General features: G+C 39.6%; 2 protein-coding genes across 6 annotated transcripts in view; one reads left to right on the forward strand and one right to left on the reverse strand.

The window, feature by feature from the left end:
* Positions 1-16,212, forward strand: part of CDKN3 (cyclin dependent kinase inhibitor 3) — a 30,683-nt gene extending 14,471 nt beyond the window's left edge. For 2 of the 5 annotated variants that reach the window (XM_038544753.1, XM_038544751.1), the window contains one exon: positions 14,850-15,020. In XM_038544753.1, coding sequence (XP_038400681.1) covers positions 14,850-15,005 — 156 coding nt within the window. In that variant the 3' untranslated portion in view covers positions 15,006-15,020. Of the gene's footprint in view, positions 1-867; positions 1,100-14,849 lie in introns of those variants that run through there. The other 3 variants (XM_038544755.1, XM_038544754.1, XM_038544752.1) reach the window with 2 other exon arrangements.
* On the reverse strand, positions 5,464-19,965 carry CNIH1 (cornichon family AMPA receptor auxiliary protein 1). Its single transcript, XM_038544756.1, has 5 exons — positions 19,753-19,965; positions 14,419-14,487; positions 9,846-9,958; positions 8,671-8,814; positions 5,464-6,457 (listed from the first exon to the last, which is right to left on the reverse strand). Exons 1-5 carry the CDS (start codon positions 19,831-19,833, stop codon positions 6,430-6,432), a joined length of 435 nt encoding a protein of 144 aa, XP_038400684.1. The 5' UTR covers positions 19,834-19,965; the 3' UTR covers positions 5,464-6,429.
* Positions 19,966-26,647: the final 6,682 nt, after the last annotated feature.

Raw genomic sequence — 26,647 nt, forward strand, 5'->3', positions numbered from 1 at the left:
TTCTTACCTCTTAAAATCAAATGATTCTTCAAATTCAAAATGTTTTCAGGTGTCTGAAACAAAACCAAATGGTCAAACATATCCACGTTAAAAAAAAAAAAAAAAAAACATATCCACGTGTGTGCATGTTACATCTTTTATCCTGGAGACAATGAAGCCCACATCATATGGGCTGTCAGTTGATCACCTCAGCACTCTGTAGCAAACAGGCTCTCCCATCTCCGCCATCTCCGTGCTGATACAGCTAGCAGTGCACAATGTTCACTTCCCAGTAATAAGAAATGAGATTATTGGCAGAATAAGAATATCCTCTGGGAAATTATTAAAACTGCAAATAAATTATTTAAGGCCTTTTTTCACTTATCTGTTAAGATTACTGATTTTTTAAACATTGACTACTATGAACATTGTTCCAGATGGATTATGTCACCCCAAGAAGCAGAAATCTAGGGCTTCCATAAATTAAGAAACAGTTTCTTGAATATACCATTGTTAATTGCTATAGAAAGTACGCTCTCCTCCCTACTTAACCCCAGAGGTAAAATACACTAGCAAAAAGAAGGCCTTCATGTAATATTCTTAATTTTAATTTGCTCCTGCCAGGAAAGTGAGAAAGGATTTTTCAGATTTTTATAAAACATTCATGTGTACTAAATGCTACCTTCTGATTTTTAAAGCAATAGTTTTTCACACTATATGCAGCTTTACTGAAAGGTAAAAATTCTCATAATGCAAACACTTCCTTACTCAAAAGTTGTAGAACTGTTCTTAGCAATTATTTTTTTATTCATAATTGCTACTGGTATTGTGAGTACTCTGCTAACTAGTTTTCTACAGTATATTTCAATGTATCTTTACTTTTTTCAGCAATATAATTATCTTCATGAGTTTCGGGACAAACTAGCTGCACATCTATCATCAAGAGATCCATTATCAAGATCTGTATCTAGATAAAGAATTTCAAATAACATATATATGACCATGTCTGAAATTTAAGCGCTATTTAACATAATCTGTATTGAAATGAAACTTACTAGTGTTACCAACTTCAATGTAAATGTGTATGTGCAGATATTCCTAAAGCTTTTATTGACAAATCTGTTGTGTCTCTCATCTCTTATAGAAGATTGAAAAATTGTTATACAATTTCCTTTTTTAGAAATGCATTGGCTTCTCTGGTATATTTCACCTGGAAGTAATGCTGAAACAAGCATATGGAAAAATAGCTGACTGCCTATAGTTATTATTTACCACACTTTTACCTCATTTTACAACTTGTAACTACTGGGTGGAATATACCATAGTAGCAAATATAAAAACTGGTAGGAGTACCCAAGCTAAAATCAAATAACTTTCACCCTCTATTCCTCCCACATTTTCTCCCATGTTTTTTCTACTTCATAGACCTACAAAAGTGTGAGAGATCCTATGAGTTGTCTTGGTCACCTCCCATCCAATACTCGATCATCCCCAATAGGTGTTTATCCAGCATTTGCTACAACATTTTCAGATATGAGGAATCCACTGGGTCAGACAGCTGCTTTGTTTTTAGAGCATTCATGTTTTTGCCCTAGGGACTACACATTTAACCCCTCTTTCACATTTATGTTGGAAACACTTATCCACAAATTAAGTCTCCGATTCTCTTGCTGCTTCACTTCACCCTATGCTACTGAACATGTCTTTTTGTCTTAAAATGTAATGCTAAGCAGTCAGCACTGTAGGCAAGGATGTTTTAACAGGCATGGGGGCTTCAGCACTACATACGGTAGTCCCTTGGCTGCTGGCGATCACAAATGTGAAACAAGAGTCCTAGGCACTTCCACGCCAAAGTAAATTTCACATCAAAACTTCATTTCTGAATAATCATGTGATTGCCAGTTTTCTTTTGTCTCACACTCTTCTTGCTGCTGCTGATCTACTTTAATTTCATTGGGGAACACTTTAAACAATTACTAGTGCTATTTGGGATCTTCAGATCAGAGAGACAGTGTGTTCCATAATATAAAATCAGTATTTTAATACTTTTATATATGCACTACTTCAAGAATCTAGAATATATGAATACTAAGGAAGATGGGAGAACCACATATCCCACCAGTATCTGAATACTTAAACGAGGGGTTTCTTATCTAAGATAATAAATGCCAAAAGTTATAGCCAGAAAAAAAGTTTTTTTAATAAGTTCAGGCTGCAGTAATAAATTGACCTTCTCCATGGTTTCAGTATTACAGCCAAATACATTTAAAAATCACAATATTCAGGATCCCTGGGTGGCTCAGCGGTTTAGCGCCTGCCTTCTGCCCAGGGCATGATCCTGGAGTCCCGGGATCGAGTCCCACGTCGGGCTCCCTGCATGGAGCCTGCTTCTCCTTCTGCCTGTGTCTCTGCCTCTCTTTCTCTGTCTCTCATGAATAAATAAGTGAAATCTTTAAAAAAAAAAAAATCACAATATTCTATTAAACTTTAGGACATCGTTGAAATTAACATTATCAAATCTTACATTTCTTCTTCTTAATATGAATATATAGCTTATTCATGAACACTTAAAGTGGAAGGAAAATATTGGCATGGATTAATCAAATCCTTAAATAATCAACTGAATTTTCAAAGTGCATGCTTCTCTCATTTTTACATCAAATGCTAGTTAAGCCTTCCATGTTTAAAAATACTTACTTTAATACTAAGTATTAAGGGAAAACATCAATTATTCCATAACAGAGAAACATGGAAGAGTATTACTCAAAAAAAAAAAAAAAAAAAAAAGGTAATTTTACACTGTTGGAAAGTATTTTCTCTACCTAACCTGCGGGGATAGCCCTCCCTCATCACAAGCAGAGAGACAATCTGGAGTCCTGGTCACACACAAGCCAGAGTTAGCTGCTGAAATTGAATTAAGACACAGACCCAGCCATTAACCATAAACTACACAAGGAAACATTTGAGACAGTTTTTATTTAATATACAAAAGCAAAATAAATCAAGCTCTAAGAAGGTAGATTTATGGGCATTTTCTCTGGACAGTGGTACCACACCAATCAGGTTAACTCAGATTTAATAAACCATGAGCAGATGGCTAACTATATGCCATGCTTTCTCTCAGTTTTAGGGTCTACCTAGTAGTCAATCTATTACTTAGGAAATTTTTCTTCTCTAGACTATATGAACGTGGTTAGTGAAGAGATGTGTTTTAGGAAAAGCACTGTACGATAAAATGAACTTCTCCGTGTGAAGATGCGCTCTACATCTTTGTGTCCACAATGTGCATTAATAAAATTAACATAGGATGAAATCTTCACTCTGGTCCCACAGGTCAATCACTCTATACAGTTAATACTGCTTCCCAAAACTAAGTTGAACAAGCAGCAGAGTTGTTTACTTCTTTTAGATACTTAGCTTTAGGACTCTTAATTTTAATGAAAGGGAAAATTGTTCTAAGAAAGCTATTCAACATATCCAGAAACAGAGCCACAGTTTTTCTCTTGGCATCACTTCTAAAGTATTAGTTCAGAATCTTCTTCTGAGCTATAATACTGGTACCAGAGACTCATTAGCTGCCACTCTGACCATAGGTCAGTGAGTGGTTTGAACAAAAAAAGAGCTTAAATAATTTGAGACTAATAGTAGTAGTTTCCCAAAATTATGAATAGGAGTACTTTTATGAACAATGCTAGACAGGTATCAATATTTTTACCCTTCCCTTTGAATAGAGTTGTATTAAAATATTTTTGCTGTCAAAATTTCTGATTTACAATTATACCGTACAACTGATTATTGAGAGATGCACATTTGTGAGTGCTGAATGATAAATAAATAAACTAGATAAATACTGTTAAATACAGATCACTATTTAATTGGGTGGGTGTGATATATCACACTATGACGTAGCCACACCTAAAATCAAAGCTCACACCCCTGCAGGGTAGGATACACACCAGCCATTATTTGCACCATGGCAATAATATTCCTTGAATACTGTTCATAAACATATAGTTGGAAGAAAAATATGGCAAGGAAAACATTCTTCTAGCTTTTTCTTAAGATTTTATGTATTTATTCATGAGACACACAGAGAGAGGCAGAGATATAGGCAGAGGGAGAAGCAGGCCACCCACAGTGAGGGTGAGCCTGATGCAAGACTCAATCCCCAGACCCCGGGATCATGACCTAAGCCAAAGGCAGATGCTCAACCACTGAGTGACCCAGGTTGTCTCAAAGATGGGAAGATATTGTGAGAGCTTCCAGGCACTCAATCTTTTAATTGCTCACGTGCCTAGGAGCCACCCACCTACCACTGAGATGGGTGAACCATACTGGCTGGCAATCAGTCAGTCACCTTTGAGTAATGAATCAGCTAAGGACTACATATCTAATTTTTGAAGCCTGAGAAGGTGGCTTCCACAAATTGCAGCCAGTAAGCCTTGCAGAATTTTGGAGAATATTCTGAAGTATATTATTAAAAGGAGATTTGTTAAAACTTAGAAAGTAGTGCTTGCTAAGAGACCACAAGGGCTCGTGCAAATACTTCAACAGGAATGCTAAAGTAACAGCCCCAAGAAACCTATCTGGACCTGGCAAGGTCTCACATGATCAAAAGTTACTTGTGAACCTAAAAGAAAAATGAGAAGTAGGTGCTGACATAATTAGCTGGATTAGAAGCTGAATGGTTGCTCAGACTCTAAGCACAAATTTTCAATGCCTAGAAACTGGTCAATAAATAATTTTCTGCATGAAACGACCCAAGAGGCAGATCCCTCGAGGTGTCTGTCATCCAGACCATAAAATATAAGGTCTTTAAAGCTTCTCTCATTAGGAAATAGTTTGGCTCTCCTCTCTCTTCTGGTTCTACAACCTCTTCTTCAGCACACTCACCCTGTTATACAATCCCAAACAGTGAACAGCTATTCTCCCAAAAGGTGGGGAGGCATTTCTTCACTAGCAGAGAATTCAGCAGCATCTAATTTAAGGAGCTCTTAGAATAAGAATTCCATAAACTCATCCACAAACTACCTTGATCATTATGTGGAATTTCTATGTATTGGTTTTCTTTCTTTGATCTTTTGTTTAAGAAACTTTGGAGCCACTCACACTATTTTCAATTGCCTCAACTACGGCACTCCAAATAAAGCACAATTCTTACAAAAACACGCAAGCCATAATTTACCTGCCTTACAAGCAGCAGCAAAAAACTCAAATTTAATAGGTCATTTTTCCTTAAAAACCTGCTGTTTCAAAAAAGAAAACAAAATTTAACATTTTAAGGTGCCACCATAACTTTTTAAATTGGTTAAGAAAAATGATGATGCTGTGCCATCAATGTTTATGAACCTTGTCAAGTGACAACAGAGGGTACTGTGCTTAGCCACTTAAAACTATGTTTTTTAGATCCAGGCATGGTATTTAAAACAACAACAAACACACATACACACAATGTCATACTCTACTATTAAAAAAAAAAAAAACTGACAGTAATATGTCTTTATTATGGATTAAGCAAGTGTAAGAAATAGCTATTTGTAATCTTTAAAACAATGCACTGAAAATAAGTTAATTTCAGAGTTTTATTGTATTGCACTAAGGAACAGCAGGACGGTTATACAATGTTCTCTCTCATTCAATTTTGAAAATCTAAAGTACTTGCAAATTCTTAAGAATACCTTTACCACCAAATTAGAACAGTAAGTATAATAACCAATTTCTTAATAAGTAATGTCTTACAAATTAAAACACATTTAAAATAGCTTTAAATGCATTCTTCACAAGTAATTCAGCATATATTTTATCTTGTTCACTTATGCTTAAGAATTAAAGCAAGTATATTACTCTGATGGAAATATGGGAAATCTCTCATTCATGCAATATACAGGGATAATATTCAAGTTGAAGGGGAAAAATCCCACTCTTCTTATTTTGTAAATGTGTCCATATATAATCACATACATGATAAATAAGGAAACCCATGAAGTTTCCCACAAGTCAGATATATATTTTCAGTCATCAGAAGCACCTGATATCTACAGCTAATTTATAATTAGATGGCATTTCAATAAACCAAAATGAGCCCTACAAGTTCCTATATATAACAAAAGCTTCCAATGGACTAAGGATAGTCAATAATTAATGCAATCATTCATGGGATTATGGCTGTTCCTTAAGGAGTGCAAGTTCAAACCTGTCAACACCAGAGGTAATCATTTTATATTAATTTATACGTAATTCCATTTAAATTCTTTAACCGAGTATAACATATGAAAACAGTCTTTCCACAAGCAAAAAATGTGGAAACATTTAAAAAATAAGGAGTCATTTTTTAAAGTAACTGATCAGATTCCATAGTCTACTCTTGGAAACAGGATCTTGCTGGATAGAATCCCTTCATTTGGTGGCTTTTTGCATGCACTTACTGGACCAATTCTTCTGTGTGTTGTTCTAAGAGCTCACCAAAACATAGATCATGCTGAAAAGAAGAAAAAGCCTATTAATTCAAACATTCCTAACTATAAAAACTAAAAGCACCAAAAAGTTGAGTCTGCTTTACAAAGCAAACTGGTTTATAGTATCACACCACCACAGAATATGAAAAGACTAATGACCAGTTCACAATACAATCCTAATTTGCATTTATGGACTTCTGCCTAAGGTAGGACTTGGCTCAGTGCATATGCTGTGGTTGTCCCCTATTTCTTTTCCAATTTTAGCAAGTAGAACAGCACAGCTGAAAGCTTAATAGGGGATCAGAGCTTAGAGAAGCAATCCAAACAGTACACTGCTCTGGAGTTGTCTAATAATAGAGGCAAGCATCTCTGGAGGGCTCACTTCATGCCAGGCCCTCCACTAGAACTTTTATGTACATGATCTCGCTGAATCCTCTAAGCAGTCACAGGGGGTGAGTACCATGATTATCCCCATTTTACAGATGGAAGAGGAAGAGCCATTAGAGGAAGGCTCTAGGCAACAGCAACAGGGTGGGAAAAGGGTACAAACAAGCAAAATAGAAAAAAAAACATTTATTTTCTGGGCAATTCTACCAGAGTGATGTGGGAAAGGCATGGTTAAAAAGCATGGATCTCTAAATGGAAATACAAAGCAAAGAGTTGTACAAACTCGATAAACAATTTAAACAGAAATGAAATGACCTAGTGCCACCATCTCCTGGTGAACATTTTCCCAGAACTATACATCGCTGATTTTATCATCTATTCAATGATTCATTTCTTTCAACAAGTATTTTAATTATTAGGCTTCATGCCTAGCATAAAGCCCAACATGGGACTTGAACTCAGGACGCTGAGACTGAGACCTGAGCTGAGATCAAGAGTCAGACATTTGATCGACTGAGCCACCCAGGTGGCCCTTAACTAATACGTCTTAAGTGCCTACTATATGCCAGCACTGTTCCAGATATTTGTTAAAGAAATTTTTTAAAATGAAAATTAACAGGAAATGAAAATGACCCCTGGTATTTCACTTTTCAGAACTTATTCACTATTTTTGTTTCATAAATGAGCATCTGTAAATGCACTAAAGGATACTCATTTTCACAATTACAACCTCTAGAAGCATAAACATACCTTTTTCATAAATTTCAGCCTAGCATATTATTTTTCATAATGGAAACTTGTATGATATAAAGAGAAATAAGAATATAACCTACCATCTAATACTTAGCAAGCTTTCTAACAAAAAGGAGAGAATAGAAAGAAGCTTAATGATTACAATTCCATCTTATACAGCCAATTTTCTTCATATTTGGAAAATCAGGTGGAATGTCATCTCTGGTTGAATATGTCAATAAAAAATGAGAAAGTGTATTTATGTAGCTTAAAGAAATGTAATTCCACACTTGCAAGTGTCCTTTTCTTGTTTTAATGAGCAGCCATCTTATTCCATATACAGGACACTTAGGGCAGTGGTTCTCTACCAGGGCTGGTTTTTGCCCTGCAGGGGGCATTTGGCACTGTCCAGACACATTTTAGGTTTTGATGACTGGGGTAGAGGAGGTGCTACTGGCGTCTAGTGGGAAGAGGCAAGGGACACTGCTAAATATCCTACAATGCTCAGGAGAGCCCCCATTACAAAAATTTATCCAGCCTAAAATGTTAACAGTCTTGATGTTGAGAAGCCCTGATCTAGAGGAATGATACGAGTCCATCACGGTATAAAGGAAGAAGAATCGATAATTACACCATCAAATAGGATAGATCTGTTTCATTCATCTAATTCAGATCAAGGAAGCCAGAAAATAAAGGGCAGAGCATACAGTTTGTAAAGAATGATAAGAAATTAAATATCACCTCAAGATAGTGAAGCCAAGCAAATGGTTTTTTGCAAATTCACACTTTTTTGCAATCCTCTCAATGCCATCACTTTGCCATGGAAAATGAGGACTGTCCTTCACTGACGGACTGTGTCCAAAAATTTAGGAAGCAGCCCCTGACCACACCTTCTGTCTCCGACTGCACAGCAGTTGGCTGCCTGTGACAAGTACCAGTCTATTCATATTTAATGTGAGTGCGTTTGCTGATGTGCACTGTGCCATTACCAGCCACCACCATTCAAGACACTGAGTTCTTCAAGTGGATTTTAAAGTACTATATTAAGACCATAATGCCTGCAAACTTTTTTGGAAGCAAAGTGAAATCATATATTCATTTCATTTTTTAAACTTACCCGTATAGGTAGTAAAAAAATGCTAGAAGATAAAAAGCTAATTTGCACCAGCCTTCTTTCTGACAATACGCTAAAATGTCTGCATTCATGATGGTTGTAGGGTCATAGAGTCCTGGTCCACTCATCACTGGTCTACTCATATACCTGCAATAAACACAGTCTATTAGCCACCCCAAAAAAGGGAAGACAACCTTTCAGATGAGAAGGAGGGTTTTCCTTCTCAAGTAACATTTGTTGCCATGAGAGGTAGTCTACATAGGGAAGCTTACTTGTAGTTCCAGGGTGGAGTTCTTTCCTCTTATCATCTTAATTTTAAAACAAGAGCCCCTATATGAGAACAGGACAGTTAAACAAATCCTATCTGGTCTCTTCAACAATTTCATAAACACAAGGAAAAGGAAAATAACTGTAAAAAGGAACTAAGATTTTCTTCCTTTTAACTTTTTCTTTGAATATAATCTTAGGTTTACAGAAATGGTGTGAAAACACTTCACCAAGATATTCCAAATGCTCACATTAACCACACAGCTTCACTCTTCTCTTTTTTTGTTTTAGCTCCAAATATGCACACATTTTTTATAGAAGAATTTCAGACTCAATTACAGATATGATACCGCTTTATGCCTAAACACATCTTAAGTATATTTCCTAAAATCAAGAGCAATGAGATTTAACACACCTATTTAAAAAAGAAAAACCTCTAACTCTATTATATAGATCAGATATAATATACATAACTCAAGTTATAAAATATGAATATATTTTATAAACAACCAAATTTAAAATTACAAAGTAAACATGGAGAAAGAAGTTAAACACACTATATATTTTGACTTATATCAAGTTCAAAGATGGGCAAAACTAATCCAGTTGACAGAGTTCAGTGCTCTCCTTGGGAGGTGGCAAGGTAACTGACAAGGATGGGGCTTCAGACTTTTGCACATTATTGTATGTAAATTAAACCTCACTTTTTGAAAAACACCTTTAAAGAGTAACAAAGTAAACACCATAAAAGATATTAAACAATTATTTGTTCACCTACTTGATTTTATTAAAATAAATGCCAACTAATCTTCAGTTTTCATTTAGAGGACTAGCACATAAGATAACCGTATCAACCATAGTATAATTAAAATATAATTAGGAAAAGTATTAGAAATATATCTAAATATTACCTCCAAATATGATACGCCAAGAGGGGCATATTGAGACCCAGTGTAAGCCACTCTGCTGCACAAAGAAACATGACACAGAAGAAAGCATGGATGAGGTACTCGGGAAGTACAAGCTGGAAGAAAAATACAAGCCAATTATCAAAATGCCTTGGCATTAAGTCAAATGGTAATTTGGAAAGCAGGTGGCAACCAAGTTTCCATAATGAAAAAATCACTCTTTTCTTAGAATCAGGCATGAAGGATGCTGCTGAGCTCTGTTTCCATATTGAACTTTTTACTGAAAGTAGAATTCGAAGCAAAGTGACCAGATGATAAAGCTTGCACTAAAAGATTAAATAGAACTTCAAATTTAAGACTCAAATTCTTACAATAACAAGTTAAATTATACAACGTTACCACCCAGGTGGTTCAGTTTTTTGCTGATCACTTGGAATACTTTTTCTTTCCACTGTTCAACAATGATAAAAATAGAAAAATGAGGTATCTGATCACATGCAACATGATATAAAAAAATCCACAAAAACAAAACTCCCCTTTAGGATATTTTACCCGTCAGTGTTTCAAAGCTTTTAACAGAAACCAGGAATGCTACATAAAACAATACTTAGCAAATCACATCGCATTACCACAAAAGTAATTTTTCAATGGAAAGCCAAAAGCCATTATAATCTCAGCACAGTCAGAGGGAAAGAAACACTAATATACACAGATGCAAACGATGTGCATTCTGCAATGTAGGAGGGAAAAGACTGAGTTCTGAACCATAAATTGGAATTGTCCCGGTTCCTGAGCTCCGATGCTTACATGGCCTTCCTGTTTCTTTCAGCTTGTTTTCTAACCAACTACTTACAGACACAGCAGACCAGGAGGTCAGAACTCAAAAATAAAATGATTTTTTTTATTGCAGGTAGTATTAAATGAGAAAAATTAATTCAAGCAAAACGCATTTTATAAAATGACCAAGAGTTCATGCTTTATTTTTAATTATCTTTCTGATCCTAAAGATTTCAGCCTAATGACTCTGTTAAATAAAAGTCCCAAACCTTTCATTGCAAGTTTCAGCCAAATAACTTCCTATAAGTCACAGATGCAAAGCCAGTTTCTCAAATGTCTGCATCATATCAAAGTAAACTTATATGAATCCTCAACATCATCAGATCTTTCCTGAGAGGAAACCATTGTTGCAGGAATAATAACAATTGTACTATATATTCAAGCCCACTTTCTAATACTCCCAAATCACTTTTTCCACTTCAAAGCTGTAAAGCAAAGTTTTTAAATGAATAATATTTTAAATAAAATCCCAGTAAAGGGCAGCCCCGGTGGCTCAGCGGTTTAGCACCACCTTCGGCCCAGGGCGTGATCCTGGAGACCTGAGATAGAGTCCCACCTCAGGCTCCCTGCATGGAGCCTGCTTCTCCCTCTGCCTGTGTCTCTGCCTCTCTCTCTCTCTCTCTCTCTCTGTGTGTGTGTGTTTCTCATGAATAAATAAATAAAATTAAAAAAAAAAAAAAGAAAGAAATCCCAGTAAAACCAACTAATCTACATCACTAACCAGATATTTTCTAAAAACTTAAACAATATAATAAATAACAAAAGATAAACTCTGCAAATGTATATGAACCTGTAGATAACAGGAACCAGTAAGCCACCATTTAATTAAGATCAAAATTAAACATCTGCAAGAAAACAAGAAAATGTCCACAGGAAATCTTTGAAACACAAAGACTGCAACCAGGACAAACCAAGAAAAATATACATTGTACTAGGAGTTCCACTAAAACGGTTTATCATACTAGTATAAATTATAGAATTTTTCTTTACAATATATAATGTCTATTTTAGCTCTCTAAAGCCAAGTGATATCTAACAAAACAAATCATTATCCAGCTTTTCATCCTATACTTCCAGAGTAAGATATGGGAGATAATGATTTTGAAAGCACAATCTTAACTGCTCTTAAACAATACACTTTTTAGTAAGAGTGAAAATACAGATAATCTGCCACTCTTCCAGTTCTAATATGAAACACATGCCACACTCCCTTCTCCTCAGAAAAGTCCAGAATCTTTTAATTGTGCATCTCATAAAAACCAGTCCACTCCAATCGTTCTTTAATGGTGAAATTTCCTCATAAGTTGCACAAAAATTATTCCATTTAGGAACAAATGTTTACACAAAAACTAGTATCCAAAAAAATTCCTCATAAAAATATGGCTGAAATGATAATTAACATGCAAATCGTAGTATACTCTAGTTAAGGTTCACATTTAAAAAATAATATTTGTCTTCCCCCATACTTTGGCAGAATTGTCAAAACAAATTTTAAATAGGGAAAACTGTCAGATGCACTGCTAGTAAGCCAATTTTCGGCACCCTATCCAAATGCAACTTGTGTTGATATAAAAACTTCCTCCCAATCTACACAGCATTAGGATGTCGAAGCACATGTCTTTTTTAAGTGAGAATTTCCTTCCATGAAGAAGAGTCAGAAATCACACATTATATGTAAAAATGAAATTAGTCCCTCTTAAGTTAATGGTAAATTAGGGAACTACCAAAGCTTGAGCATAAAAATCCAGCTGTCTGGGTTCAAATGCTGGTTCTACCTTAGCTGTGTGACCTTGTTGGTAAAGTGCTTCAAACTCGCTAAGCCTCAGCCTATCCTATCCTCCTACTCATGAGAATAACATACCTACCCTTTAAGTCAGTCACCAGCACTGAATGACAAAGCCCAAGAAAAGATGCTTAGCACAGAGCCTGGTGCCCAGGAAACCCCTCATTTGATTTCAGCTCTTATCATCCTCATCATCATTTGGTTATTTGAAGTAATGAAAAGCCAAAGAGAATACTATTAATGAACAACTGTCAAAAAAAGAAATTTCGATTTCTTCATCTCTTGGTAACAGTTTCAATGGTAGGTTATGATATTTTACAATCAACATTATTACTTTCCAATGAGAAAGCAAATTCATCACCTATTTTGTTTCTTAAGAGCAGAGAAACAGCTAGTAAGTTAATACTTTTAATTGTACCTACATCAAGAATTACTGTAGCAGTTTTTTAAAGACAAACTAGAAATTTATCCCATCACTCATTTTTATGAAGGAAACAATGAGAAAGTAGCAAACTAACTTTATAGACCCATAAAATCCCTCTTGTATGCTAGTGCCTTATAGTTTTACACAGTTAAAGTCTACACAAGTTCTCATCTTGAGTAATTTTTTTAAGATGATTTATTGTATTCTATTTCTTGGAGACCTATCCACTGCTTTCTTACAAATAGCCTTTCAGCTTCTAGCCAATTAGGCAAAATCAAACCTACAGGCTAAAGGAGAATCCTCCTAAATGAGTAAACTGAATGAAGTAAAAAATATATATATAAACCAGGGATCCCTGGATGGCTCAGTGGTTTAGTGCCTGCCTTTGGCCCAGGGCCTGGTCCTGGAGTCCCAGGATTGAGTCCCACATCAGGCTCCCTGCATGGAGCCTGCTTCTCCCTATGCTTGTGTCTCTGCCTCTCTCTCTCTCTCTCTCTCTGCTTCTCCCTATGCTTGTGTCTCTGCCTCTCTCTCTCTCTCTCTCTCTCTGTGTGTGTCTCTCATGAATAAATAAAATCTTTAGAAAAAATAAAAAATAAAACCCTAAGCACAATGGAGCCACATTATAACAATCCATCAGAGCTCAGAACTTAGTGTAAGTCTATTTTAGAAATTTAGAGTGGATATATATTAGAAAAAAACTGTAGACTTCTGTATAGAAATTGTTATCCACAAAATCCTGGCAGCATGAATCCAAAGGACGGCACTAGTGCAAGACTCCAGAGCCGAAGGAAAGATTTATCCACCTAAAAGGTTCTGAATAAACATCAGCTGAAAGGGTGAATAATTAATTCTAGAATAGACATAACCAAAGATTAAAGTAGACATGGTACTGAAGACTACACTTCCAGACTACCTCCAAATAAATCACAGTAGAAGAATCATCTCACCATCTATTAAAGTCATTTTATGTTAACCAACTTTCAAACACTGCATCAAATAATGTAATATAGAAGTGCCTATGGCTATAACATTTTTAAAAAATGCATAAGCATTTAACAGCTTTCCCTACTTGACTGGGCCAGCAAGCAAACATTTGCATAAAATATGAAATTTCATGAAATCATAAACCTCAACAGGCATATGAACAAGCACACCGAACAGAACATTTTACAAATACAAATGCCCTAACCCTCCCCATGAAATGAATGTAGCATTAAAACATTAAACTAAAAAGCAGTACACACCTTTAATGCAATTTTGACTCTTTTAATCTTTTTGACCTTTTCAACTGTCTTTGGCCGACAATGTAAAAAGCAGATTGGAAGAATGTTAGTATGACAGCTGACAAGATCACCAACAGATTAATAATAGTCAGAATAGTCAAGCAGGAAAAAGAATATTTTTGTAAATTCTGCCTACTTCAAAAAGTACAAATATATTATGCTACTGAGAATATTGGCCATTTTCAAATTAAATTAAAAGCAAAAACAGTTTAAAAATCTAAAGAAAAATCCTATATTATAACTTACAGGATTCAGGGTATTACACTGGTCTATAGGATTCTTGTAATCAGTCTTCAGTTCATCAAATGCAATAATCTAAAATAAAATTAAAATAGTTAGGACCTTTAATAAAAAGCAGCAACAAATGATAATTGAATGAAGTTAATAAAACAAAAGCAAAAGTATACCAAGACTACATGTACCAATTCACAGTAAATTCACTATGTACTGATAAAGACCTAGAATCATATTTAAAGAAGTGAAAACATGTTTAGACTAATAGCATTTAAATGACCTGGTATCACTGTGATAAATGTCTTCAATTTTCAATTTTTCAAAGCCTCTGTACAAGTTATTTTCTCTTCTTGAAATGATCTTTTCCCTCACCCATAACTATTGATCAAAACTCTTTTTTTGTTTTAGAGATTTTTTTTAAGATTTTATTTATTTAGTCATAGAGACAGAGAGAGAGAGAGAGAGGCGCAGAGACACAGGCAGAGGCAGAAGCAGGCTCCATGCAGGGAGCCCGACGTGGGACTCGATCCAGGGTCTCCAGGATCACGCCCTGGGCTGCAGGTGGTGCTAAACCGCTGCACCACTGGGGCTGCCCTTGATCAAAACTCTTCATCCTAAAAACCCTCTTGCTATGTCAACCCCTCTCCGTAGGTTTCCCTGACTCCCTTGGGCAGAAATAATTTCATGTGTCTAATATCCACATAACACAGAGCTTTACAGTGCTACCAGTATGGTATTTCTCACACTGCAGTATTTGTGTACACGTCTGTGTACCCCTCGGGGTGAGGCATTTTTAATCATTTGGGCGTGCCCTGCCCCCATCACGGAATTCAGTGAGACACCAGAGATGGACTCATATGCTTCAGTTTGTTCCCACTGTTCTCAAACGCATATATTTCAAAGTCCTGCTTCAATTTGGAAATACAAGAAATGGCCTCAGAATAGGGAAACACAAAATGATTATTAAACTTCATGGCCAGGACCACCACATATGGTAGTGCAATATCTGCTGAGGTGGAAGCTCAAAGCCAGCCCATGCTCCTGCGGCCAAGCATCCTGGTTTAGCTCTACACCAGGCTCTGCCCTAAGGGGCTGTGGAGGGAGGGATTTTACTAATTCTTTTACCCCAAGAGGCATCTTGTTCTAATGCACCTAAAGGCATCATATAAGCAAGAGTAGCCCTGTTCAAGGTCATGATAAAAGTGATCAGTCTAACTTTTGTGTCCTCTGCATATTCCTATCACTTGTGGATGTTTTCACTAGGTCACCAAACTAAAGACTGAGGAAGGGTAACCCAGGTAAGACCAACTTCTAAGGGTGTAAGGAGTCAGTTATAAATGTGATAAGGGGAGAAAGATCTTATCCACTTATGAAATATATGGCAAAAATGTTTCTGACTACACTCTGGAGAGATGTGGCTGTTAGCATTTAGGGTCACTTAACACACAACTTCTAAGTTCAAAATGTACTAAAAATCAAAATAAGGGCACCACACCACTCTGTGTTATCAGGTCCGATGTTAAAATGAGAAGCCAAAGGCACCAAGTTTATGGGGGAGCTATTTTAGTTGCTGTCTCTAGTCATCCAGGGGACAGAGAATCCTATCTGCCTTTCCTCTGGTGGGTTAGGAATAGTATCTTCATATGTGAGGCAGTGTTACTCAATATTACCAGTAATCAGTATAGTTCTATATTTCTAGCTTTTACTATGCTGGTTTATTTCCCTAGTTAAAGTTCTTCGCTTCATGAGGCATTTGGGTGGTTCAGTGTTTGAGCATCTGCCTTCAGCTCAGGTCGTGATCCCAAGGTCCTGGGACAGAGTCCTGCATCAGACTCCCCACGGGAGCCTTCTCCCTCTGCCTATGTCTCTGTGTACTAATGAATAAATAAAATCTTTAAAAATATATTTTTTTTCACTTCATAAAAAGATAGTGGTCTTTTTTTAATTCTAGAATTTTATAAAATTCACCAAACTGACTAAATAAAAATTCTAACTAAAATAGGAATGGAAGGGCAGCCCAGGTGGCTCAGCGGTTTAGCACCACCTTCAGCCCAGGGCGTGATCCTGGAGACCGGGGGTCAAGTCCCACATCGGCCTCCCTGCATGGAGCCTGCTTCTCCCTCTGCCTGTGTCTCTGCCTCTCGCTCTCTCTCTGTGTCTCTCATGAATAAAGAAATAAAAATCTTTTAAAAAATAAAATAAAATAAATAAAATAAAAATAAAATAGGAATGGAAGAAAAATAAACATTAAGATGTTAACTCCATGACAGCAAAGGTTTTTTCTGTGTTCACTGCTACCTCTCCGGGCCTGGCACATAAACTTCTTAAGTGTTCAATCAATATTTATTGATGAAAAGGGGAGGAGGGGACTAGCTTAAAACAATACAGAACTCAAAAAAAAAAAAAAAATACAGAACTCACCAAAAGGCATTTATTTGCCTTTGCTAATGAAACCTAACACATATAAATGTTAAGAATATAAACGTACAACTAGAAGATACTAATTTCTGATTACTTATGGACATTATTAGTCAAATACCTATCATTTGCTGTGATAAATCCCCAATGCACCTCAGTAATAAAGTCCAAAATAAGGACTGTCATTGCAAATAAAATTACCTGCCTATAACAAGATCCAATTTAACAGCAGAGTATAAAACTTATGTAAAACTAACGTCTGACCTTAACAGCAGAGTATAAAACTTATGTAAAACTAACGTCTGACCAGCATCTTCTTCAGGGGATTTCAGGGATCTCTGAAGGAGTGTGTTAATGCATGAGCTTCTGTTTGAGCGCTATAAGCTGGAGTTTTCAAAACTCTTCTGAAAGGATTCTTAACCTAGTGGTTTTCACATCTTTTATGACTATGCATCTAGACAAAGATGTTCACAAAACGTCCCACGGAAGTGCAGAAACAAAATCGATATATCCCTAAAGATATCAAACTATACAATCCAGGGTAACTTCAAATTTGATCCATGTCTTTAGGGAATGCCTTCTCTTCAGGCAATTCTATGCTCCCACCTCTATCCTCCAGAGCATCAATCACATGAATTAGGACTCAACTGACAGATGTAACCACCAGCACAAAAAAGATCCTCCAAACGATTAATGCAAACAAGATTCTTTGAATTTCTACTTGAAATTTCCAAAGAAGCTTTCTGGTACTTAAACTACCTGAAGGTTATGTTGACAGAAAAATTGATAGAAAGTTGATAGAAAAATTGAAATTATATATTTTAGAATTGTCAATTTGTTTCCAAAGGATACATAATCCTCTGAATTACAAAGAAATCCCTACAGATAAAAGCTCTCCACTTATCTATGGAATACAAATTAATTTTTTTAATTCCATAATAGGACTTAAAATTTACCTACTTTACCCAGATACATATTCATTTCAACGCTGAAACTAAATTACTCATTTTTTTTAAACGCAGTTCAGATTTTCCTTAAGCCAAACAACCTGGTTCAAAATGTAAACAAGGCCATCACAGCTCGCTCAGAATGTTCATCGTCTCAAAAAACAAAGCATACCCATCAAGCAGGAAATGACTTAAATCCACATTCACAAATGGAAGGGAGCCACACATTTCAACTTCCACCAGAGGCTTACTAAAGTGGAGCTGGTTTGCATCCCAAATTATCTTTATTTGTTATTCTTCCACCAAAGAGCATAAACTGCTCTGAATGTATTGGTTCCTACTGAAAAGCATTTGAGGGAGCAGTTACTGAACAGCCTACCTAAGCATTTCCCACTATACAGCAATTAGGTTCTAAATTAATTATGAACATAACCACACTCTCTATCAAAAGAGAATAATCTGTGGTATCATTCTACTTTTTGTTTTTCATTCTACTTTTGAGATTTTTTTTTAAGATTTTTAATTTATTTATTCATGAGAAACACAGAGAGAGAGAGGGGCAAAGACACAGGCAGAGGGAGAAGCAGACTCTACGCAGGGAGCCTGACGTGGGACTCGATCCCGGGACCCCAGGATCACGTCCCGGGCTGAAGGTGGCACTAAACCACTGAGCCACCCGGGCTGCCCTGAGATTTTTTTTTTTTATCCTAGACACCGCTACCATTTAAATCACTCTGCCACTCTACGTACATTAAGAAATCCTTGCTATCTGCATGATGAAACCTGACTTAAAATTTACATGAATGAACCTGTCCAATCAGTCAACTGACGGCTAATATTCCAGAAGGCACTAAAAGAACAGGAGGAGGGCAGAAGTAAATATAAGATATATTTTTAATAAATGCTGATTTCCAGAAGGCTGGTTCTAATTTTGTGCTAGAGAAACAAGAATCCTTAAAAAATCTGTCGTAGAGGGCCATCTGAGTGGCTCAGTGGCTCTTGAGTGCCCTGGCCTTCGGTTCAGGGCGTGATCCCGTGATCCCGGGGTCCTGGGATGGAGTCCTGCATCAGGCTCCCCGCAAGGAGCCCGCTTCTCCCTCTGCCTATGTCTCTGCCTGTGTGTCTTTCCTGAGTAAATAAATATATGTTTTTTTTTTTAATCTAGTATAGAACTGTCACGAGGAGCTTACTTGTTCCTTACAGGAACCAGTAAGGATGTGCTTCTATCCTGCAGCAAGATGTGAGTAAAAGGCGAGAAAAAGAAAAAGAAAAAAAAAAAAAAAAAAAAACTTCCCTAGGGAAGTTTAAGATTTGTGACCATTTTCAAAATCAAATTGAAACTACCTCTACTAAATCCAGCTACCCTGAATACAGATGGCTGGGAAGAGTGTCTCTTGAGAAACTCCAGCAGTCAAACACTGCTTTGGGGGAAAAGTTCGGAGATGCGGCCAACAAAGTGATCAATCTGCATCAAAGTTCACAAGGAAACAGAATGGGGGGGGGGGGGGCGGGGGGAGGCATTCTACTCGAACAGCACCCAACAAGTGCTGAAAACGGAGTTGGAAATTCCTCTAAAGTAGGCTATATATACTATCTCATTTGGGCCAGACTCCGGGGGAAACTCGAAAAGAAAAGACGATGTGATCGAATACTAGTAACCGGCAAACTTCACTCCCGTAAGCGCGCAGCGCGCCTCGGTGCGCCCCTGACATCCTCGCGGGGGCCCGGGGTCGCGCCGGCGAAGCGCGGTCCCGCAGGGCCCCCAGGACCGGGGCGCCCCACCCATCCAGGCCGGGGCAGCGGCGCGCGCATCCCCCGGGCCACCGCAGCCCGGCCCCGCAGGCGGAGGGCGCACAGAGCCGCGGCGGCGCGGCCTGCCCCGCTGCGGCCCCATCCCCCGGCGCCGCCCCGGCCGCCGCCCCGGGGCAGGAAGAGGCTGCGCCGCCTCCTCGCCCTCCTTCCCGCGGCCCCGGCTACTCACGTGCCAGATGGCGAAGAAGATGAGCGCGGCGGTGAGCAGCAGCGCCAGCATGTAGCAGAAGGCCGCGAACGTGAACGCCATGGCCGGCAGAGAGGAGCAGGGAGCGGCACCGCTGCCAGCGGAGAAAGGCGGCGCAGGGCCCTCTGGGTAAAACCATTCACTTCCCCCGGCCGCAGCCACGACCGCCGCCGCCGCCGCCGCCACCGCCGCCGCGGCGCCCGCCCCCCCGCCGCGCGCCTGCGTACTAGCGCGAGGCGCGCCGGCGCCCTCTGACGGCGGAAGCGTGCGGTGCATCTACGTCGTCCGCGCCGCTGATGGATTTTCCTTGCCTTCCCTGGTCTATTCTTCGAACAAGTGTTTATTGAAGGAGCGCCTGCTAGGTCTCAGGCACTGTGCTTCTCCTTTGAGATGCGAAGAGGAGAAACGTAGTACGGGCGCCGAAAGAACGTAGTGGAGTGCCGGAAACGAACGCCTAAATAAATCATGACGGTATTAGAGCCCTGTTGAACGGAAGTCTGCGGCTTGGGATGGAAGGTCAGAGAAGGGCATCCCTCCCGTGGAGCAGCGTTCAGAGCCGGAGCCCCGGGGTTTCCTAAGCGGAGGCTCCTGTGATGAGAAGTCCAGGCAAAGAGAAGATGGAACCAGCACTCCAAAGAGAGGGTTCAGCTTGACAAAAGGCACAGAGATGAAAAAGGGAAATAAAACCTCAATGTCTCAGGAGAAACCACCGGCAATTCTAAATTAGTGGAACTCAGGGCAAAACAGTGTTGAGAGTTAGGAAGGGCTTAGCGAGGGCTCAGATCACAGAGGGCCTCATAAGCCTGGTTTTGTTCTTGCCCTGGTTGTGACCCACAAAATTGATTCACCACCTGCTAAAATGATCGCTGCTGATGGGAGTGGAAATCACTGAAGGCTTTTAAGCACAAGAAGGATATCTCTGGGGGACGCCCGGGTGGCTCCATGGTTTGGCGCCTGCCTTCAGCCCAGGGCGGGATCCTGGAGACCCTGGATCGAGTCCCACGTCCGGCTCCCTGCATGGAGCCTGCTGCCCCCTCTGCCTGTGTCTCTGCCTCCCTCTCTCTCTCTGTCTCTCATGAATGAATAAGTAAATAAAATCTTTAAAAAAAAAAAAAAAAAGAAGGATATATTTGGATTTGCGTTACAGATCATTCGCACTAGCCAATTGTATAGAGACATGTTTAGAAGCAGTCTGTCCAGTGCTGTCCAGCAAAACTTGGGGCAAGACTGGAAATTGTCTTTCTCTGCACTGTTTCATAAAATATGGCTATTGAGCACTTGCAATGTGGCTAGTATGATTACGGAATTGAACTTTAAATTTTACTTATTTTAATTAAAATGTAAGTAGCCACATGTAGCTAGTGGCTACTGTCTTAAATGGTACAGGTCTATACAATCAAGATTATATGGCACCTTTGTGCAAATCCCAAAGGTATTCTCTCCAGATAAACAGAGGTCCACACTAGGGCACAGGAATGCAGGCTGTGTGTGCAGTGTACAAACTGCCCAACTGTGCACCATGATCCTGATTAGAGGAGTGTGAGACCAGCACTAAGGAGCCCACAGCCTCCAAGAAGAAGCTACTGTGGCTCCGACTAAGGCAGTGGAAGCCAGGAGAGAAAGGAATGAACAGATTCGGAGGTATTTGAGAGATAAGCCCAGCAGGACTTGATTGATTGGGTGCAGGGGTAAGAGAAAGGAAGCCTCAGTGAAGATGTTTGGTACCACAGGCCACAGAAGCTTGGCAAAATACAACAGTAGACAATATTTATCCAAGAGAATTCATAATCTAGTGAGGGGTAGATGTCGTTTCCTGGTTTCAGGGAAAATGTTTGGCAACAAGCCATTCTCCAGATTCACTTGAAATGTACCTTTCCCTTGCTTGGTAACTATGTCCAGCACCTTACTACACAAAATGGAACTGTATCCCAAGAACCCATCCTTGGTTCTAGAGGGGTGTCCCACATTTCACCTGAGAAGGTAGAGAGAGTTGGCAAGAGAAATTTTGCCTGCCCCAACCCCCATAACTGTTGTTACATAAAACCCAAGCCCCTCTACTTCATTCAAGGGTAGCATTTTAAGATATTTCAACAAGGGTTTATTGAACACCCATTCTATGTCACGTAGAATGCCAATTCACCCAGAAGCTGGAGCAATATGAAGCCCTTTCACATTTTACCAGAACACACAGGTAAATTGTAAACCTTCATTGTCTAGTACAGGAACCATTTAATCACATGTGGCTATTTAAACTTAAATCGGATAAAATTAAAACTAAAAATTCAGTTCCTCAGCTATACTGGTCATATTTCAAGTGCTCAATAGCCTCATGCAGCTGGTGGAGACTGTATTGGACAATGTATTTCCACCATTGTAGAAAGTGCTGTTCGCACTGCTTTAGACAATATTACACAGCTATAATCAGTCAGAGAATACACCCATTTTAATGAGGACAAAGGGCTAATTAGATTGACCAACTAGACAAGGCAGTTGGTGAGGAAGATAATGGGTTCACTTGATGTTTTGGAGAAGCATTACAAGTGGTGAGTAATCAATGCTATCCTCATTCGATCAATTCTCAGTATCCTTTGGAAGTTGCATTACCCTTATACCTCATGGAAGTAATTTTGAAGTACATACTGAATTAAGTCCCTGCTTCTACCTGTATACATGGCTGGGGATGTATGATATTGCAAAGAAATATTAATCTTACATACGTGCTCGCTCTCTCCTGCACCACTCCTCTTCTCCCACTCAGGCTTCCTTTGTTCCACTTGACTTTCCAGTGGTTTGCTCCCACTCCATCCACTGCCCATGCTCCTAACCCAAACAGCACAGCTAGGCACAAGTCAGCCACCAGAGAACTAGAAAAAAAAATCCATAAATACAAAGCATGTGATCTAAGAATAGGACTAAAAAAGTTCAGACACATACCTGAAAGTACTTTCTAGCCTCCTAGACTAGATATAGAAAGCCAGTGGTGGGAAGGGGGAATGAGAGGTGCCCAGCAGTTAAGAGAATGTGAGCTCAAGATATATGCAAGCCCCCAAAGGAGCAAACTCAGTCTTGCCAATCTCCAGGGAGTAGCTTGTCTTTCCCACCACCAGCCCCCGACATTCAAGCTCAGCTTTCTTTTTCACTGGTGTCTGTTGGGAACTGCCAGGCAGCAGCAGGCCATCTTCACACATCCATCATCCAAGTGGTAGTGATGTTTGCCACTCTGTTCAGCACCCCATCCAGCCCATGCCAGGGGGACAGTCCTCTTTCTCTGGCCAAGGAAGCTCATAAACTGCACACCCCCTCCATGGGGAGCAGTATGTAGGATACTTAGAGGCATGGTGGTAGCATAAAAGGGAAAGCTCCTGGAACTATTGTGAATTTACACTCAACCAATTTGAGTGCTCTCACAAATATGGAGTAACAGGTGAATATCTAGTCCTAGTTACATATATCATATGGTACCCATGACACTTTGAGAGGATCTGGGCCCTTGCCTTGGGTAACAAGGCACTTCCAAAATGAAAGTACCCTGAGCATAGATAATTGAGCCAGCAGTTCTCAATCTTCCAGAAAAGGTTTGCATATTTGAAGGAAAAGCTACTGCATTTAGTGGTTGTGGGTAGCGCATGGATTTGGAAATCGACGTAGGACTTGGAAAGAAGAGGTATGGAGCTGGGAAAAATGGGAAGTTTAGCGGGAAATATTAGTTGCCCCCAAAGCCACTCCCACTTCTTTCCTGTTGCCAGAGCTCAGGGTCTGTTGGGGGCTCATGGCCCTCATGCCCATGTGCTCAGAGGACAAGCCCTTCCCAGCCCACGGTTTTGGGAAGAGGAAGCCCCTGTCCTTCAGGGTGATGTCTGACTCCCAGGTGCTTTCGCTATAGAGCAGAGCTTGTGACTATTGGTGTTAGTTTTTGTTCACTGTACACACTTCTAAAACACTGGGTTACAGCTCTATGAAGATAGAAAGCATTAGACTGTCCAGAAAGATGTGGCTTCTCAGTATCAGGTGTCATCCACCTTGCCCTTTGCTCTGGAAGTACCTGTCATACAACCATTACAAGAAGAATCAATGTACAGAAATGACTCACTCAACAATTTCTTGTGTACAAACTATACCTTTATTGTTATTGTTATTGACTTATGTATCTTTTTTCATAAAGTCACATAAAGGTAACATTTTTTTAAAGATTTTATTTATTTATTCATGAGAGACACAGAGAAAGGCAGAGACATAGGCAGAGGGAGAAGCAGCCTCCCTGCAGGGAGCCCAATGTGGGACTCGATCCCAGGACCCTGGGATCACGCTCTGAGCTGAAGGCAGACGCTCAATCAATCACTAAGCCACCTAGGAGTCCCACATAAAGGTAAAATTTAAAGATGGTCAAAAACACAGCGTTTAAGAGTATAAGGACTTTCAATACATGCACAAGTCCATGTAATAAGAGAACATTAAGGTAATAATAAGATAGAGAACATTGCCACCACCCTGTGTAATTCCCTCATGACCCACCACCATAGGCAACAACTGCTCTGCTTTCCAGTACCATAGATTAGTTTTACCTGTTCTTGAATTTCAGTAACTAGAATCATATGCTTTCTTTCGTGTCTGCTTTTTTGGCTCAGCATAATGTTTCGGGGCTTTTCTCTTTGAGACTCTTCCCCATTGCTGCATGCATCAATAGCTTTATGATTTACAAAAAATAAAATGTACCCATTTTAACTGCACAATGACCTTAGACAAAGTTATATGCTCAGGTAACCACCTATAATCAGTATGTTCAACATTTATAGCATCCCCAAAAAGTTTCATTGTACCTCTTCCCAACCCCCAGCTCAAAGCCATCACTGAGGCACTACCAATTAGATTTGTCTTTTTCAGAGTATCATATCACTGAAATTATACAGTATGTGTTCTCGTGTCTGGATTCTTTCAACATATCTCTGAGATTTGCTTGTGTTGTTGTTGTTGTAGTAGACGTTAATTCCTGGGGTGCCTGGGTGGCTCAGTTGGTTAAGCATCTGCCTTCGGCTCAGGTCCTGATCCTAGGGTGCTGGGATCAAGCCCCGCATAGGGCTCCTTGTCTGCTTCTCCCTCTCCCTCTACTTCTATGCTCTCTGTATTTTGCACATTTGATTACTTAAAGTTGTCATCTGAACATCCTCTGTACTTTATTCCCTCTATGGAACATACTCTTCTCAAATTTCCTTTATTGGACATTCTGCCAATTTGATCCATGTTATTCAGGCTTACTGGGGTGACAAGGAACAGAGTCGTGCTCAAGTGGCATGGGTGTGTGGAATTTTATCCTAAGAACAGACTGGAAAGAATAGGAGCTAGGTATGGAGGAGACAGCCCCCAGGGCAATGTTGTATGTAGCTCACCAGGGTGATATCCCCAAATTGACCACACAGATCCCTTGTCTCGCTGGGATTTTGAACATGAGATATATTCAGATACTCGGCAACAGTGGGCAAGGCCACAAGTGGAAAGACACTAAAGAGAAAGCAGTGAACAGGACCCAGCATTATGTGGAATCTCAGAGTAAGACAAAACCATGAATAACACAAGTTAAGCGTAGATCAAAACCATGTCTAAGCAAAACCAAAGTAACTGCTTCACCACTCCACAGGCACTGCTTATTTTCCTAAACAAGAATGGGAAAGTACGGGACACGTGCGTGGCTCAGTGGTTGAGTGTCTGCCTTTGGCTCAGGTCGTGATCCGGGGGTCCTCGGATTGAGTCCTGCATAGGGCTCCCTGCATGGAGCCTGCTGCTCCCTCTGCCTATGCCTCTGCCTCTCGCTCTGTGTCTCTCATGAATAAATAAATAAATTCTTAAAAAAAAAAAAAAGAATGGGAAAGTATTCAAACTCTATAACAGGCAGTAGTCCAAAGATCCACTCCTAGGTTGCTACCTGAATCTACTCATGTTTTCCTAGGCCAACCTCATTAGCCCTGAGACATCACAGAACCTGACCCTGGGAGTCTAGCAATGCCACTGGCTTGGAAAACATGAAAAAAAAAAAAAAGAGCCAACCTTTGCAGACATAATACACCAAATCCTCTTGTATGGAGGTGCTACCCAGTGAGCACCAAGCACCAGTCTAAAGGTTTCTTCTACATGTTGTAGTTGGGCCAGATAATGAGTATGTTTTTTTTCATGTGTTAGTCTTTGAATCTTACGTTCGTTTGTGGTTCACCTTAAAATTGTACACTTTAAAAATATTTATACATTTTTGTATTAGAAACATTTTATAATTTTTTTAGAGTAAAAAGTTCACTTTTTAGAACCACTTCCCTACAGTTCTTTTGGAAGAGCTCCATTTCTCTTCCTCAGAGAAGAGGCCACAAGCTAGGAGAACAGTAATGAGGTTCCACCTCTCACCTCCAACATTACAACGATTCTCACCTTTGAAGATTTATTTTTTCTTGACAGAGAGAGAGCATGCACACACAAGCAGGGGAAGCGGCAGGCAGAGGGAGAAGGAGAAGCAGACTCCCCCACTGAGCAAGGAGTCCAACGCAAGGCTGATCCCAGGAGGACCCGGGGATTGTGATCCGAGCCGAAGGCAGACAGAAGGCAGACGCTCAACGACTGAACCACCCAGGTGCCCAGATTCTCACCTTCAGAAACTGGGCTCCATCCTATCCACGCCAGGCCTGAGGTGGGTGCAGTGTCCTGGCCTGTTTGCACTGGTGTGGGCAGGCTGAAGGAAACTAACCGGGAAAGGTGTGGGACACTGGGGCAGGAAGTAGCTGCCACAAGCCACTACCACCCCCAGGGCTACAGGATGTAAAGGGAACCGAATCTGTGAGAGAGGCTGGGAGGCAGGAAGGGCTAACATGGCCATGGGTAAAGGAAACTCAGGTTGGTT

This window comes from Canis lupus, chromosome 8 (assembly GCF_011100685.1).
Source record: "Canis lupus familiaris isolate Mischka breed German Shepherd chromosome 8, alternate assembly UU_Cfam_GSD_1.0, whole genome shotgun sequence".
NCBI classification, from domain to species: domain Eukaryota; kingdom Metazoa; phylum Chordata; class Mammalia; order Carnivora; family Canidae; genus Canis; species Canis lupus.